Source organism: Lemur catta, chromosome 18 (assembly GCF_020740605.2).
Source record: "Lemur catta isolate mLemCat1 chromosome 18, mLemCat1.pri, whole genome shotgun sequence".
NCBI lineage: Eukaryota > Metazoa > Chordata > Mammalia > Primates > Lemuridae > Lemur > Lemur catta.
The window spans coordinates 42,423,481-42,438,856 of record NC_059145.1 but is presented as its reverse complement, the minus strand read 5'-3'; the positions used below and the strand labels follow the sequence as shown (position 1 = coordinate 42,438,856).

The following is a 15,376-nucleotide window of genomic DNA, read 5'->3' as shown; positions in this document are numbered from 1 at the left end:
TGAAATCTTACGTAGGTGGTTCAGATCTGAGGTTCAGGAAGCTGGATAGAACAGCCAGATCCACTTGGCTTAGAAAGAATTCTTTTTATTTTCTTCATGTTAGGAAGATGGGAACTTTACAGGGAGGAAAATATACCTAAGGACTATGAAAGGCAATATTTAATTTTTGAAAAGTGCATGAATACTTTTTAATTAGTTGAAAACAAACTACAGAAAGAAAATCCATTAAAAAGCAACATAATTCTTAGAATTCATATATAACACTTCCTATTCGTTTTTAAATTAGTAGAAATTTTAAAATTCAATTCACAAATACACCAGGACTGTATCGGACTCCCTTACTTACACATAAAAGATAAGAGAAGAAATATAGAATGAAAAGGAAAAAATATGGAGACAAAATAAAAAATATGGAAACATCTATAAAACGATGAGGCTGAACTAGTTAATATCCAAGGTCCCTTTCTACTTTAACATTCTCAAATATTTAAACATGTAAAACAATTTTTATAATAATGTTAACTTTCAAACTATCCAAGTGTGAGAAAAATGATGGGCCAGTTCCCCAAATTATCTAGTAAGTAAAGTTATGTGAATAATAGTAACATTATCTTTTCCTTGAATATAACAACACTTTCCATCTACCTAAAAGACATAAGAAAGGAGTGTAACTATTTTATTTCATTATAAACTTCTTTAAGTTTATGAGAGGGTAAGGAGGGAAAACATCCAAAAAATATTAATAGATGAACTACAGACATTCTTAGGTCAGGCCCTCATATCTCATCTCAACTGCCCCTCTCTCTGGGACTCAGGCAGGACTGGCAGTCACACTACCCAACCACCTGGCTCTAGGAATGGGTAAGCCTATCCAATATTGGTACTTCAGTTTCCTTTCCACAGTGATTGTATCAAGGAGTAGTTTCATAAGGCAAGCAGAATGCTTGGTGGAGAGGGAGACTCTTTTTATATAATGAAGCAAGCTTTAAGGAAGTGTTATAAATGATTAAATTAAGGCAGAAAAAGGTTAAGAAATTAGCAAGTCTTGCATAAGTAGCTAATTAGCTGGTTAAAGTATCTGATGTTTTAGTGTAAGAATCAGACTACCTATGAGCCTACTGACCTTTAGGGGACTTGACAGAAAAATGTCAGAATGATAGAGGGAGCTGGTTACTTTCTGCAATCTTTCATGAAGTCTACAAGAAACAGACTAGGCTTCCCTACTTCCAATTCCTCTTGCCCCTTAACTACCCCATCCACGTGTACTCCATTGTCAATGAACTTTCCAATAGCTAAATTTGATCAAGTCACTCACCTGCTCAAAAGACATAATTCTTCACTGCCTACAGGATAAAGCACAAATGACCAGCACAGTCAAAGAGATGTCTTCATGCATCATCTGCCTGTTTTTCTGATATCAACTCTTGCCAGTATTGCTTGTGCCCCTAGAATCCAGCCATGGTGAACTACATGCAGCTTCCCAATCATATCATGTTTTCTCTTGCTTCTCTATCACTGCCCATGTCCTTTTCTCTTCCTGAATCGCTCTTTCTCTTCCCAACTCACTACATACCCTGTACCTACACCCTTAAAACCTAAGCTCTAAAGTCACTACCTCTGGACATTATCACTGATCCTAAAGAAATAAAAAGGATTAAAGGAACTACTATGAATGACTCTTGCCAATAAATTAGACAACACAGATGAAATGGGCAAATTCCTTGAAAGCTTCAAACTTCTAAAACTGACTCAGGAAGAAATAGAAAATCTGAATAGACCTATAGACCTAACAAGTAAAGAAATTGAATCAGTAATTTAAGAAAATTACCCACACAAAAAAAACCCAAGCCCAGATTGCTTCACTGGTGAAGTCTACCAAACATTAAATGAATACCATTTCTTCACAAATTTTTCCAATAAACTGAGTGGAAACATTTCCCAACTCACCCTACAAGGCCAGTATTACCCTGATAGCAAAACCAAACAAAACCATCACAAAAAAAGAAAACCACAAACCAGTATATATTATGAATACAGATGTAAAAATCCTCAACAAAACACTAACTGAATCCAGCAACACATAAAAAGAATTATAAGCCATGACGAAGTGAGATTTAGCAGAGGAAAGCAATGTTCGTATAACATTGGGAAAACAATTAATGTAAGATAACATATCAACAGAATGAATAACAAAAACCACATTGATCATCACAATAGATGCAGAAAAAGCACTTAGCAAAATGCAATACTCCATCACGATAAAAATACTCAACAAAGTAGGAACAGAAGAGAATTTTCTAAACCTGATAAAGGACATTTATAAAAAACTCATATTTAATGGTGAAAGACTGAACGTGTTCCCTCTAAGAAGAAGAACAAGAAAAAGCTGTCTGCTCTTGACACTTCTAGTAATATGTACCAGCAGTTCGAGCCAGAGCAAGTAAGCAAGAGAAAGAAATAAAAAGCACCCAGATTGGAAAGGAAGAAGTAAAGCTGTACTTGTAGATGACAAGATCTAGTATGCAGAAAATCCTAAGGAATCCACTAAAAATCAACATGGTCTGGTGGCATGCACCTGAAGTTCCAGCTACTTGGGAGGCTGAGGGGAGAGGATTGCTTAAGCCCAGGAGATCGAGGCCAGCCCAGGAAACATAGCAAGACCTCAACTCTTTGTGGGGAAGGGTGGGAATAAATATAAATATATATAAAAATATATATACATATGTATCTCAGTGGTATGTTTATACACTAAACATTAAATAATCCACAAAGGAAATTAGTCTCAAGAAATGTAAAATTTAGAAAACCGTAAAACATTGTTAAAAGAAATAAAAGACCTAAACAAATGGACAGAAACCTCATGTTCATAGATTAGAAGAATTAATATTGTTAAGTGGTAATACTCCCCAAATTGATTTACAGATTCATCGCAATCCTTATCAAAATCCCAGCTGGCTTCTTCACAGAAACTGAGCAGCAGATACTAAAATTGATATGGAAACTCAAGAGACCTAGAATAGCTAAAACAATCTTGGAAAAGAATACAGTTGGAAGACTAACACTTCCTGATTTCAAAATGTACTGTGAAGCTATAGTAACAAGACAGGGTGGTACTGACATAAGGATAAACATATAGATCAAAGGACTAGAATTGAGAGTCCAGAAATAAACCTTCACATGTATGATCAATTGGGTTTCAAAAGGGTGCCAAAACAACCCAATGGGGAAAGCACAGTTTTTTCAATAAATGGCACTGGGATAACTGTATAGCCCACATGCAAAAGAATAAAGTTGGATCCTAACTTCATATCATATACAAAAACTAACTCAAAATGGATCAAAGACCTATTAAATGTAAGAGCTAACACTTAGAAGAAAACATAGACATAAATCTTCATGACCTTGGATTAGCAATGGTTTCTTAGGTAAGACACCAAAGGCACAGCAACAAAAGAAAAAATAAACTGGAATCAATCAAAATTAATGGCTTGTGTCCTCAAAGGATACCATTGAGAATGTGAAAAGACAACCCACACAATGGAAGAAAATATTTGGAAGTCATAAATCTGTTGAGGGACTAGTATCTAGAATAAAGAACCACTACAACTCAGTAATAAAAAGATAAATAACCCAATTAAAATACAGGCAAAGAATCTGAATAGACAAATTTCTCCAAAGACATACAAATAGCCCATAAGAACATAAAAAGTTGCCCAACATCATTAGCCAAATGGGATATGCAAGTCAAAAACAATAAAATATCATTTCATACCCATGAGGACAGCTATAATCAAAGACAGATAATAATAAATGTTAGGATGTGGAGAAATCAGAACCCTTATATGCTGCTGGTAAGGAGTGTAAAATGGTGAAGCCACTTTGGAAAACAGTCTGTCAGTTCCTCAAACAATTAAACACAGAGTTACCATATGACCCTGCAATTCCACTCCTAAGTATATATCCAAGAAAAATGAAAACATATACCCACACAAAAAATTATAAACAAATGTTCATAGTAGCATTATTCATGATAGCCCAAATGTGGAAGTGACCTAAATGCCCATCAATTGATGAATGGAACAAAATATAAATATATCCATTTGATGGAATATTATTCAGCAATAATAAGGAATGAAATACTGATACCTGCTACAATATGGATGAATTTTAAAAACACTATGATAAGTAAAAGAAACCAGTCACAAAAGACCACATATTGTGTGATTCCATTTATATGAAATATCCAGAATCCACAAATCTATAGAGACAGAAAGATTAGCAGTTACCTACGTCTAGGTTGGAGGAAGGATTTGGGTGAAATGAAGGTGAACTGCTGAAGGGTTCAAGGTTTCTTTCATGAGTGATGAACATGTTCTAAAATTGGTCGTGGTGATGGTTGCACAACTCTGTGAATATAAAACCACTGAATTGTACACTTTAAATTGTGAATGTTATGGTATGTGAATTATATTTTGGTAAAACCGTTATAACTCTTTCCCTGAACCATCTACCTCCTCCTCCCACTCTCCTAATCCTTCCACCACCCTGGGCTTCTATGGGCTCCCACATCACTTTGTGCATACTTTTATTAATATTATTATAGGTAGCATTTGCCAAACTGTATTATAATTTTCAGTGTAAATGGCTCTCTCTCCAACTGCAATGTACTTTAAGGCAGGCGCTAAACCTGACATGGGAAATATGTAGTATTTCTTGAATACTTTCCTTCAAATTCTAGTCCAATCTCTTAAATAAAAATATACAAATCGGCCGGGCGCGGTGGCTCACGCCTGTAATCCTAGCCCTCTGGGAGGCCGAGGCGGGTGGATCGCTCGAGGTCAGGAGTTCGAGACCAGCCTGAGCGAGACCCCGTCTCTACTAAAAATAGAAATAAACTATCTGGACAACTAAAAATATATATAGAAAAAATTAGCCGGGCATGGTGGCACATGCCTGTAGTCCCAGCTACTCGGGAGGCTGAGGCAGTAGGATCGCTTAAGCCCAGGAGTTTGAGGTTGCTGTGAGCGAGGCTGACGCCACGGCACTCACTCTAGCCCGGGCAACAAAGTGACACTCTGTCTCAAAAAAAAAAATAAATAAATAAAAAAAAATATACAAATCTTTTACATATTAGAGCAGTGTGTGCAAGCTATCTGGGAGTCTGCTTTTCTACCAAAGCTTATCAATGCACAGAAATTGAGTACACAGAGTTGTCATAATATCTGATAGCATCATAATATACCACCACATCAAAACACCATAGTCCACCTTGTACTTTATCTTGGGGAATTTTTTGTGCCTAACTTTTAACCCTTATAGTTACCTGGGACTATCTTTAGACATATTACTTATTTTTCCTCTTTTTGAACCATTTCCTTATGGTATTCTCCTTGAATCAGAATTACTAGATCAATGGACATAAAACTGGGCACCTGCTTACCCAAAGCCCCAATAACAATGGAATTAGAGTATATTTTATTTCTTAAAGTTGGTTCAAACTTCTCCATCCTCAAAGAGCTAGAATAATCAAGCAATTCCATTTTATTATTATTGTTTTTTTTGTTTTTGGTTGAACTCTTAGACCCATTTGGAATTTATTTTAGTGTACAGCATGAGGTATGAATCCATGGTAAGTGCTTTTTCATAAAATTAGCCAACTGATCATGAAACCTATTTTAAAATTCTTAGAAAAGAGCAAATAGTATTGGAACTACTGAAAGCCACCTGGATTAAAAAAAAAAAAAGATCCCATATCATTCTGTATATCAAGATAAATATCAAGATGGATTAAAGCTTAAATATAAAAAATGAGGCCAGGCACAGTGGCTCACACCTGTAATCCTAGCACTCTGGGAGGCCGAGGCAGGAGGATCCCTTGAGGTCAGGAGTTCGAGACCAGCCTGAGCAAGAGGGAGAGCCCATCTCCACTAAAAACAGAAAAATTAGCAGGGCGTCATAGTGTGCGCCTGTAGTCTCAGCTACTTGGGAGGCAGAGGTAGGAGGATTGCTTGAGCCCAGGAGTTTGAAGTTGCTGTGAGCTGGGTTGACGCCACAGCACTTGACTCAGGGCAACAGAGTGAGACTCTGTCTCAAAAATAAATTAATTAATTAATTAAAAAAATTAAAAAAATGAAACAATAAAAGTGTCTTAAGAAAATACAGTTGAGTTTTTGTTTTTTCATGAGACAGGGTCTTACTCTATTACCCAAGCTGGAGTGCAGTGGCATGATCACAGCTCCAACTCCAGGCTTAAGTGATCCTCCTGGCTCAGCCTCCCCAAGTAGCTGGGACTACAGGTATGCGCCATCATCCCTGGCTAATTTTTTTATTTTTTGTAAAAACAAGGTCTCACTATGTTGCCCAGGCTGGTCTCGAGCTCCTGGCCTCAGTGATCCTCCTGCCTCAACCTCCCAAAATGCTGGGATTATAGGGAAGAACCACCATGCCTGATAGGTGGGTTTTTAAAAAAATAATTTTATGGGGAAAAAGATCATCAAGACCATAAAGAAAAATACTGTCAACTTTTACTACATAAAAGATTTTCTAAAAATAACACTGAAAGGCAAACAAATGAGAAAAACATATGCAATACTTTACACAGGGTAAGCAGTTCTAATATATAAAACATACACAGGAAGGATAAGAATAGGAGTAAAATGACTCCAGTGAGATTTCAACCACATTGATAATCAAAAAAAATGGGAAAAAAAAAGACAGTATTCTTCAACTACGTAGCAAAGATTTAATTAAAGCACATACAGGGGAAATGGGCACTCTTGTACTCTTTTTGTGGGAGTTTAATTGGTACCTCATTGGTAGAAGCAGTTTGGTAATATGTATCAAAGCATAAAATCTAGACTGCTTGACCCACCATTGCCACTGCTGAGATACTAAAGGTTATAATCTCAAAAGTGCAAAAATATGTAGTATAAATTACTATAGGCAATAAAATAATAAGGTTTCTGGGTGCAAAATTAACATATCAAAAAAATAAGTATTTTCATATATGCAAACAACAGTCAATTAGAAAATATCAGAAAACTCCAATTCCAAAGAATAAATGTTACCAGAAATATGCAAGATCTAGGTGATTTTAAAACATGCCTAAAACACACAAAGGCAGTACAGAAAAAAAATGGAAAAGTGGTATGTAATGTCCCTGAATAGAAACATACAGAATCATAAAGCTATTAACGGAAAGCCTGATACACAGACAATGGAATACTATGTAGCCATTTAAATGGATACTATAAATCTGTATTTCAGTCAAAATTAGGTCATGTGGCTGATTTTCTGAGTTTTTAATGTCGATTTCTCTAAACAAAATCCTACTCTTTCCTTCACATTCCAGCAGCACAAACACTACCTCCTTGATGGCCTTTCCTAATCCCCAGGAATGGAACTGGTTACATTGTCCTCTGCATTTCCATTACACCAGGCTTATGCCACTCTTATACCAATTATTTTACTTTGCCTTGCGTATTTATTCTTTCTTTGATCATCCCCCAATCCATGACAAGCTATTTAAGGACAGATTCACATCATTTCCATAGATGCACCACATCATAGGTATTTAATGTTTGTTGGAAGCACAAATGGCTAACAAAAACTTTTTAAATATTCTTATTTTATAATCAAAGAAATCTACTTTAGAATAGATTTACCTTTCTAAAAATTAGATTAGCAACAATTTAAAAGAATGAGATTACTCAGTACAAATGAGGGCTGAGCAAAAGGAGTGTTTTTATACATCATTGATAAGAATACACAGGACAGGGATCACTGTGAAAAGTAATTTGGCCATATGAAGCAAGAGCCTTAATGCAATTCAAACACTTAGCCTAGTAATTGTATTTTTTAAAAATAATAAATTTAAAAAGGCCTTAGGCACAGGGATAGAAGATTATTACAGCAATTATCCAAAATAAGCAAATGCCTAGCTGAATTATGATATAAATCATATAGTCAATCTAGATAATAATTGCAGAGTGTATTATATGAGAATAAGGGGAACACGAGGAAGGCAAGCTATAAACCTGTATATACACACAAACACATATTTGAACAAAGTGAAAAGAACCCAAACACATACAAAAATCAGAAAAGTAATATATGAAAATGTTGATAGTAGTTGTCAGCAAATACTGGGGTTAAGGAAGTTATTTCCTTCTTTCTAATATTCTGTTTTGTCCAAAATAAGAATATATTACTTTCATAATCAGAAAACAAATAAAGGCTGATGAAATAAAGGTAAGAATTATAGGAAGAAGGGTCCTTACCTAGGGAGGTCACATTTCCATAATTCTCCAGCATCACATCCCAGTACAAGGCCCTCTGAATTGGGCCCAGACAGGCCCATTCCTCTGAAGTGAAGCATACTGATACCTCCTCAAACATCACCAACTCCTGAAATAACAGATGTGTTTGAGATCACCAATGCCCCGGAGCTCCTACACTGAAAGTTTCCTTTCACTTCTAGGGAAGGGATACGTTGGGAGGCCATGAGGTTCACAATGGCCGTCAGGGAGACATAAGGAAACCACAGGCAAAGTGTGTCTTCCAATAGCATGGACCTTGATTTAGAGATGGGGTCTGGACACCCAAGCACCAGGATGAGAGAAGACACTTCAGCCACAATTAGGCAGCACAGATAGGAAGGAAAGAGGATGCAAACCTTACCTGGGGCTGGGCTGTTAGGAGCATAAGTGCCATCAATTGATTTCTTGGGTTCTCTTCCTGGGAAAGGGCAGAAGCTTCAGGGACAGAAGAATCTGAGGAAGGGGAAAAAGGTGTACGTGAGATTACTGCTATTCTTGCTGACCATCTCAAGTCTAACATCTCCTACAAATCAGGAATTCAGAAAGATCCAGAACACGCAGGCCTCGGCAATGATGGTTATAAAATGATCTACATACTATTTCTGAATGACCCCCACATGCAGAGCTGGAATAATACAAAGAGTAGCAATAAGAATGGATACAGGGTCAGAGGGATCCAGGAAAGGACAAGAGAGAGAACAGCAGGAACAGCAAAAATAAACTGGCACTGTAAGGGATTTCTATATAGGAAGCAGCTCCCTGGGTGTAGGGGAATGAGATACAGAAAAAGTTCTGGAAAAGTTCAAAGCCAAGGCCACTGAGTAAGTACCATGCTGAGGATCCTGAAAGTTGAACACCACGTGGTCAGTAAGAGGATTTGGGCAAATTTCAGCTGCTATGTGGCGGCCAATGGGTGTAGGAGGTGTTGTTCCTGGAGTGCTCATCTCCTTCTGGAAAATGTCCTGATCCTTGACAAGGACTGGAACCTGGAGACAAGCAAAACAAAATAAGCTGGCTCCTCTTGTACCTCCAGAAAATGGACTCACCTAACCACCATGGACTTCCTTCTGCCCACAATCCAGAACTGTGTGATCACAGAGACCCACCTCAAGTATGGAGCATCAAAACAGCAGTAAAGCTTTGCACTGAGAACAATGGAGGTGCCCTCTAGCCCCACTCATGGCACTGGTGACCTCTCCCATAGGAGACTGTACAGAACGGTGGGAACAGAAGCCAGACCTGGGTGTGAATTAAGGAAGGAATGGGAAGTAACAAGCAGTAATTAAGAGCATGTATTTTAGCTTCAGACCTAGTTTTAGATCAGACTTGGGTTACATCACATCTCTTCTACTTATTACCTCCTACTAATTTACCCCTTTACTTATCCCTTCCTGCTCCAATACAAGTAATACTAGAGTAGGCACCCAGACACTTGGCTTTGTGGCTACCTAGATGTCTGCCTCAGTTTTCTCATCTTTCAAATGAAACGAATAGATTAGTAATTTGTAATGAAATATATGGCTCTAAAATTCTTCATTTTTATTGTGAAAAACAAACAAAGCCCATCCTCGATGCCACTCCTAAGTGTGAGTTATGATTCACATTTCTTACAAAGCAATGTTTGTATCAGTCTATAGATTTACAGAAAAAAAATCATACATACAAGCGGCTATATTAAGATCCCAATCTAATGGCTAAGGATGTAAATCTTCTCAGAAACAATTATTGCAAACTAATCCTTTGACTTGCAGAATGTCCAGTAAGGGCACACAAAGGAGGTCTTGCCAGAGTTGAAAAGCTTTATTCTTTTTTTTTTGTTTTTTTGAGACAGAGTCTCACTTTGTTGCCCCAGGTAGAGTGCAGTGGTGTCATCACAGCTCATCACAACTTCAAACTCCTGGGCTCGAGTGAACCTCCTGCTTCAGCCTCCCCAGTAGCTGGGACTACAGGTGCGCATCGCCACACCTGGCTAATTTTTCTATTTTTTTTTTTTTTTGGTATAGATGGGGTCTTGCACTTTCTGAGGTGGTCTCAAATACCTGACCTCAAGCAATCCTCCCGCCTCGGCCACCCAGAGTGCTAGGATTACAGGCATGAGCCGCCTGCACAGGAAAGCTTTATTCTTGTTATGCTTCTGCCTTTTATTCTCCAGACTTACATCACCATTCCAAACAGACTTACAGAAACAATATATATGTTTCTGGTTAGGGAAACGCTTATAAACATTATCTTCTTCAGATTCTTGAACCAAACTCAGCATTAGCAAGAATCACCTAAGGGATAAAATGAAGTCAATGCTTTTGTGCTGATTCTGAGTTGGGCTCAAAGACTTCAATCATAAATCCAATAATCTGCAGAGATATTCTGAATAGCTCATGAACCTGCTTGAATTAGTATTAGGGTTACTAGTGTGCTATTAATTATTACTGAAAATAACAGGATCATCCTACAGCCCAGCCTCAATTATTTCCTTCCCTCTATCCCAACACTCCCCACCCCTCCCCACCTTTCTTACTTTTAGTGCTGGTCCATCGAGGTCTTTCTGCAGCTCCTCTACCAAGGCCACAGCCTCCTCGCCACTCCCAGGGCGATGGAGCTGCACCCAGGTCCGAATCTCCCCAGGCAGGATGCTCAGAAACTGCTCCAGCACCAGCAGCTCCAGGATCTGCGCCTTGGTGCGTGCTTCTGGCCTCAGCCACCGGCGACAGAGCTCCCGGAGCCGACTCAGAGCCTCCTGAGGTCCAGATGTCTCATGGTAACGTAACTGTCTAAAGTGCAGGTGGGAGGTCTCCCAAACAGAGGAGCTGCTCCCTTGGAAGCTGGTTCCCCATTTCCAGGTATCATCCTTTCCTTTCACAAGACCCTCTTGCCTCAGAGCGCTGTGGGCCCAATTTTCTCTTGTCATTGTCTTTTAAGAAAGGTTCCTCTCCAGGTTTCCTTAATTCTTGACTTCTTCTTGAGAGTTTGGAGAATACCATCTACAAGGCCTCAAGAAATAATTGTTAAAGTTAACAAAGAGAAATAACCGAGCTTTCCAGCCCCAGATAACTCCCAGTAACAAAGAGAAACTCTGCGAATGCAAGGTTCTAGGTTCCAAAGAGTGCTTCCTCTGAGAGAAGCCCCCTGCCTAAGGTTCTGGTGACACAGACTCATATAACCCAGACCACTGCTGAAACCAAACACAAGAAATTCCTTTGGTCTTTATTCACAGGATCTAACTACAATAAAGTCTTTACCACTCTAACAATGGGCATCCTACCCTAGCTGCTCCTGTATAACCTTGAACAAGTTACCTCACTAGTTCCTACCTCATGGGGTTGTTGTGAGAACCTGATGTCTATATACATTTCAAGTTTTTGAACAGTGCCTGGTATATGAGTTGAAATGTTATTATCCTTCTGTAATTAGCACTGTTTCCTATGTTCAGCAGAGTCAATATGTAATCATGGTCTTAATCCTGGTACATATGAGATAAAATCCTAATACCTCCTCAATTAAAAGAGAAAAGCTGATATAAGTTCTGTGTATCTTTGGTGTACTTTCAATTCTCTGAAAATTGTTCATTCTGTTAATTAAAATATTTGGATAAATTTGAGTAAGTTTTTATTATATAGAACTTAGGCTTGTTCTCTAGAACTCATCTGTTCTTTAGAAATAACATTTTTTCTGATTATAAAACAAAAAATTTGCAAAACTGGAAAACATACATAAAACCAGAAAATAATCACGTCTATTATTTTGGACCATGTCCTTCGAGTCCTTTTTCTATGTACCAATTTGGGTCACAGATTGGATGCAACTGTATTGCTCTATAACTTTCTTTTCTCGCATATTATGTTGTGAACAAGATAATAAATATTCTTCATTATTTTTAAGAGCTGTATGAGTTCCATTCATACTTAAGTAGTTCCCTGTTGCTAGATATTTAGATTATTTCTAATTTTCCCCTATTATAAATACAGCCACAATGACTACCCTTGCTAACAAATTTTTGGTTACTTCTCTGCTTCCTTCTTCAGGATAAATTCCTAGAAGAAAAATTGTTGGGCCAAAGGGTACAAATATTTTTAAATTTTAAGATTATAAAGTTATATCACCATCAATGACATATGAAAGCATCCTCATTAATTTTTATGTGACACACAGACCCTTAAAGAGCTTGCTGATAACCAAGAAGGGGAAGCAGAAATATAAACATAACTTCAATATAATGTGTAAGTCCAACTAACAGGAGAACATAAAAGCACAGAAAGGATTCATGAAAGGTAACTTTGGGTTGGGCTTTAAAAAGACCATTAGAATATCAGGAAAGCCATTCCAGAAGAAAGAAAATACGTTTTGAAAAGTGAGGGAGTGACAGCACAAATAGCTCTGTTAGAAATGCATTTTGCAAACCAGAGAAGGAAAGTAAACTCTGGAGGCAAGATTGTAGGAGTAGAGCAGGGAGAGGTAAACAGAAGTCAAATTCTAAAGGCTCTTGAGAAGCAGAACAAGGAAGTGATCATGTCCTATAAGTAATAAGCAACCATTAAAGAGGTTTTACCTTACATTTTCCGTGGTTATTTTTAAAAATAGATAATATATTTACTTGATTCAAAATTTAAAATTATAAAATGCATACTGTATAAAGTTTCCCTCTCCCTATTAGTTTTTTTATATACCTTTCCAGCTATATATGTATACACTATACAAGTGTGTGCATGTTTTGTATTCCTTTTTTTTCACAAATGCTAGAACCATGAATAATGTGCTGTATCTTCCTTTTCTCAGTTAATAATGTATCTTAGAGACCTCTCCTGTCAGTACATAGCCCCTCTCCCTGTTTTTATGGATGCATGGTATTACTGTATGGATGTATCATAACTTATTCACTCCAGCACTGATAGGATGTTTGGGCAGTTTTCAATCTTTTCTTATTACCAACAATATTATCATGAATAACTTTGGGCATCCATAAATTTGCATGTGTGTAGGCATATATAAGAAAAGTTCCTTAAAGCAGAATTGCGGGATCAAAAGGCATGTGCATTTATAATTTTGACACTGCCAATGAGCTCTCATTAGGATTGTACCAACTTACAATTTACACAACCATCAGCAAGAGCTGTATGGGAGTGTCTATTTTCTCACTCTCTCACCAATACAGCTGTCAAAGTTTGGGATCTCTGCCAAATTTTTAACTGGCATTTTGAGTGAATGAGTATACTGAGTCATTTATGTATTTTTTCAATTAACTATTTATATATGTTGTTCATGTTTCTAATGGGGTGTTGGGTCTTGTTAGTTTGTACACACTTTTTATCATAGGAAGAGGAGTCCCTTGTTTACAATGGGAGCTGCAAATTTTTCTCAGTTTGTCCAGTGTCTCTGTGACTTTTGTCACGTCATGTGACTTTGTTTATAGTGGTTTTTGCCATGGAATTAATGTTTTCTTTTATGGCTTCTGGGTTTTGTGCCATAACTAGAAAGGCCTTTCCCACTTTATGCATGAAGGGAGTCTTAATTGGGGTCACGACTCTACAAAGGAGAAATGATGGTGGCGGGAGCACTGGATATCAGGAAGGCCAGTGAGGCTTTTGCAGTAGTATAAACAAATAATTAAGTTCTAAAGGAAGTAGCAGTAGGGATAAGACAATTGAGAAAAACTTGGCAGTTCTTGATAATGGATCCAGGGGTGATTGAAAAGAATTTTTTAAAAGGATTTTAAATAACTTTCTATAGTAAACTATCAGAACTCTATTTACAGTTACTTTGCAGATAAAAATAACAAATCTTTAAATATACATTTTGCTTGCTTCTCACAAAAGGTTTCGAGGCAGAAATTAAAAAGAGCAAAAGGGCCTAGTATGGTGTCTCACATCTATAATCCCAGCACTTTAGGAGGTCAAGGAGGGAAACTGCTTGAGGCCAGGAATTGGAGACCAGCCTGGGCAACATAGTGAAACCCTGTATCTACAAAATAATAAAAGAATTAGCCAGGCATGCTGGCACACACCTGCAGTCCTAGCTACTCAGGAGGCTGAAGCAGGGGGACCCCTTGAGCTCAGGAGTTTGAGGCTGCAGTGAGCTATGATTAGGACGCTGCACTCCAGTCTAGGTAACAGAGCAAGACCCTGTAATCAATTAATTAATTAATTAATTAAAAGAAAGGGAAGGAAGGAAGGCTCTGAGGAGCTAAGTGATTCATTCAAGGCCACTCAGTTAAGATGTGGAAGCAAATTCTGAACTCAAGGATTTTAATTCCAAAAGTCCAAAATAATTCTACCTGAGAGTTATGAAACCAAAACAATTGTTTCCAAACACTAGTCCATCATAAAGTTTTAATCTGGCAAGCTGCAAAAAGAGAAAAGCAATAACTATACCATTGTCATTGTCATTGTCACTGAGACGTTGGCAATGCCTTTTTTTTTGTGCAAAGGACAGCATTTATTCTGAGTTTATGGTCTTAGTGTGAAATGCATTCTCTAAAGTAATAGTGGTATGGGTGGTTTAAGTTTGCTTTTTAAATACTATTACACTGCAAAATTAAAAGATGATAACTGGGCCATCCCTTAAGAAAAAAATCCATCCCCAGAAATCTGGGGGACATTCGTCTAGGAAAGTCTCAAAAAATTTCTGTGTATCAGTCTCAGAGAAGATTGGGGAAGAGCAGAAAGGCCTGAACTGAGACATCTGGCTACAGAGGCAGCTGTTCTCAAAACGGCAACAGATCCTACTAGACTCAAACACCAGGATACACACACAAACTCAGACGTGCTGTCCTCGGTACCTTCCCTAACGCAGCTGCGTGCCCAAGCCGAGGGCACGCCGTCGAACCCCAACCTGGAGCTGCGGTGGGGCTGTGCCGGGGTCAGTGCCAAGGGGGGTGTGCGGTACCAACAAGCGTCCCGGGCCGCCCCCCGCGCACGCCCACCCCGCCCCCGAGCCCACCCCTCTCACCCGGGGCTCCCGCTGCGGCTCCAGCCCTGGGTATCGCAGCCTCGGCGCCAGGCCACTAGGAGATGACACAGGAACTGGACCAGGCTACAGGCCCAGAATCATGGCCGAGCCGTGGATGC

The 15,376-nt window shown here is 38.3% G+C and overlaps 1 protein-coding gene across 1 annotated transcript in view; it reads right to left on the bottom strand.

Annotated features, from left to right (window-relative positions):
* LOC123623646 (zinc finger protein 197-like) overlaps positions 1-15,376 on the bottom strand; it is a 21,818-nt gene extending 6,442 nt beyond the window's left edge. The window contains 5 exon segments of the mRNA XM_045530971.1: positions 8,280-8,406; positions 8,680-8,771; positions 9,148-9,304; positions 10,834-11,296; positions 15,258-15,376. Coding sequence (XP_045386927.1) covers positions 8,280-8,406; positions 8,680-8,771; positions 9,148-9,304; positions 10,834-11,223 — 766 coding nt within the window. The 5' untranslated portion in view covers positions 11,224-11,296; positions 15,258-15,376.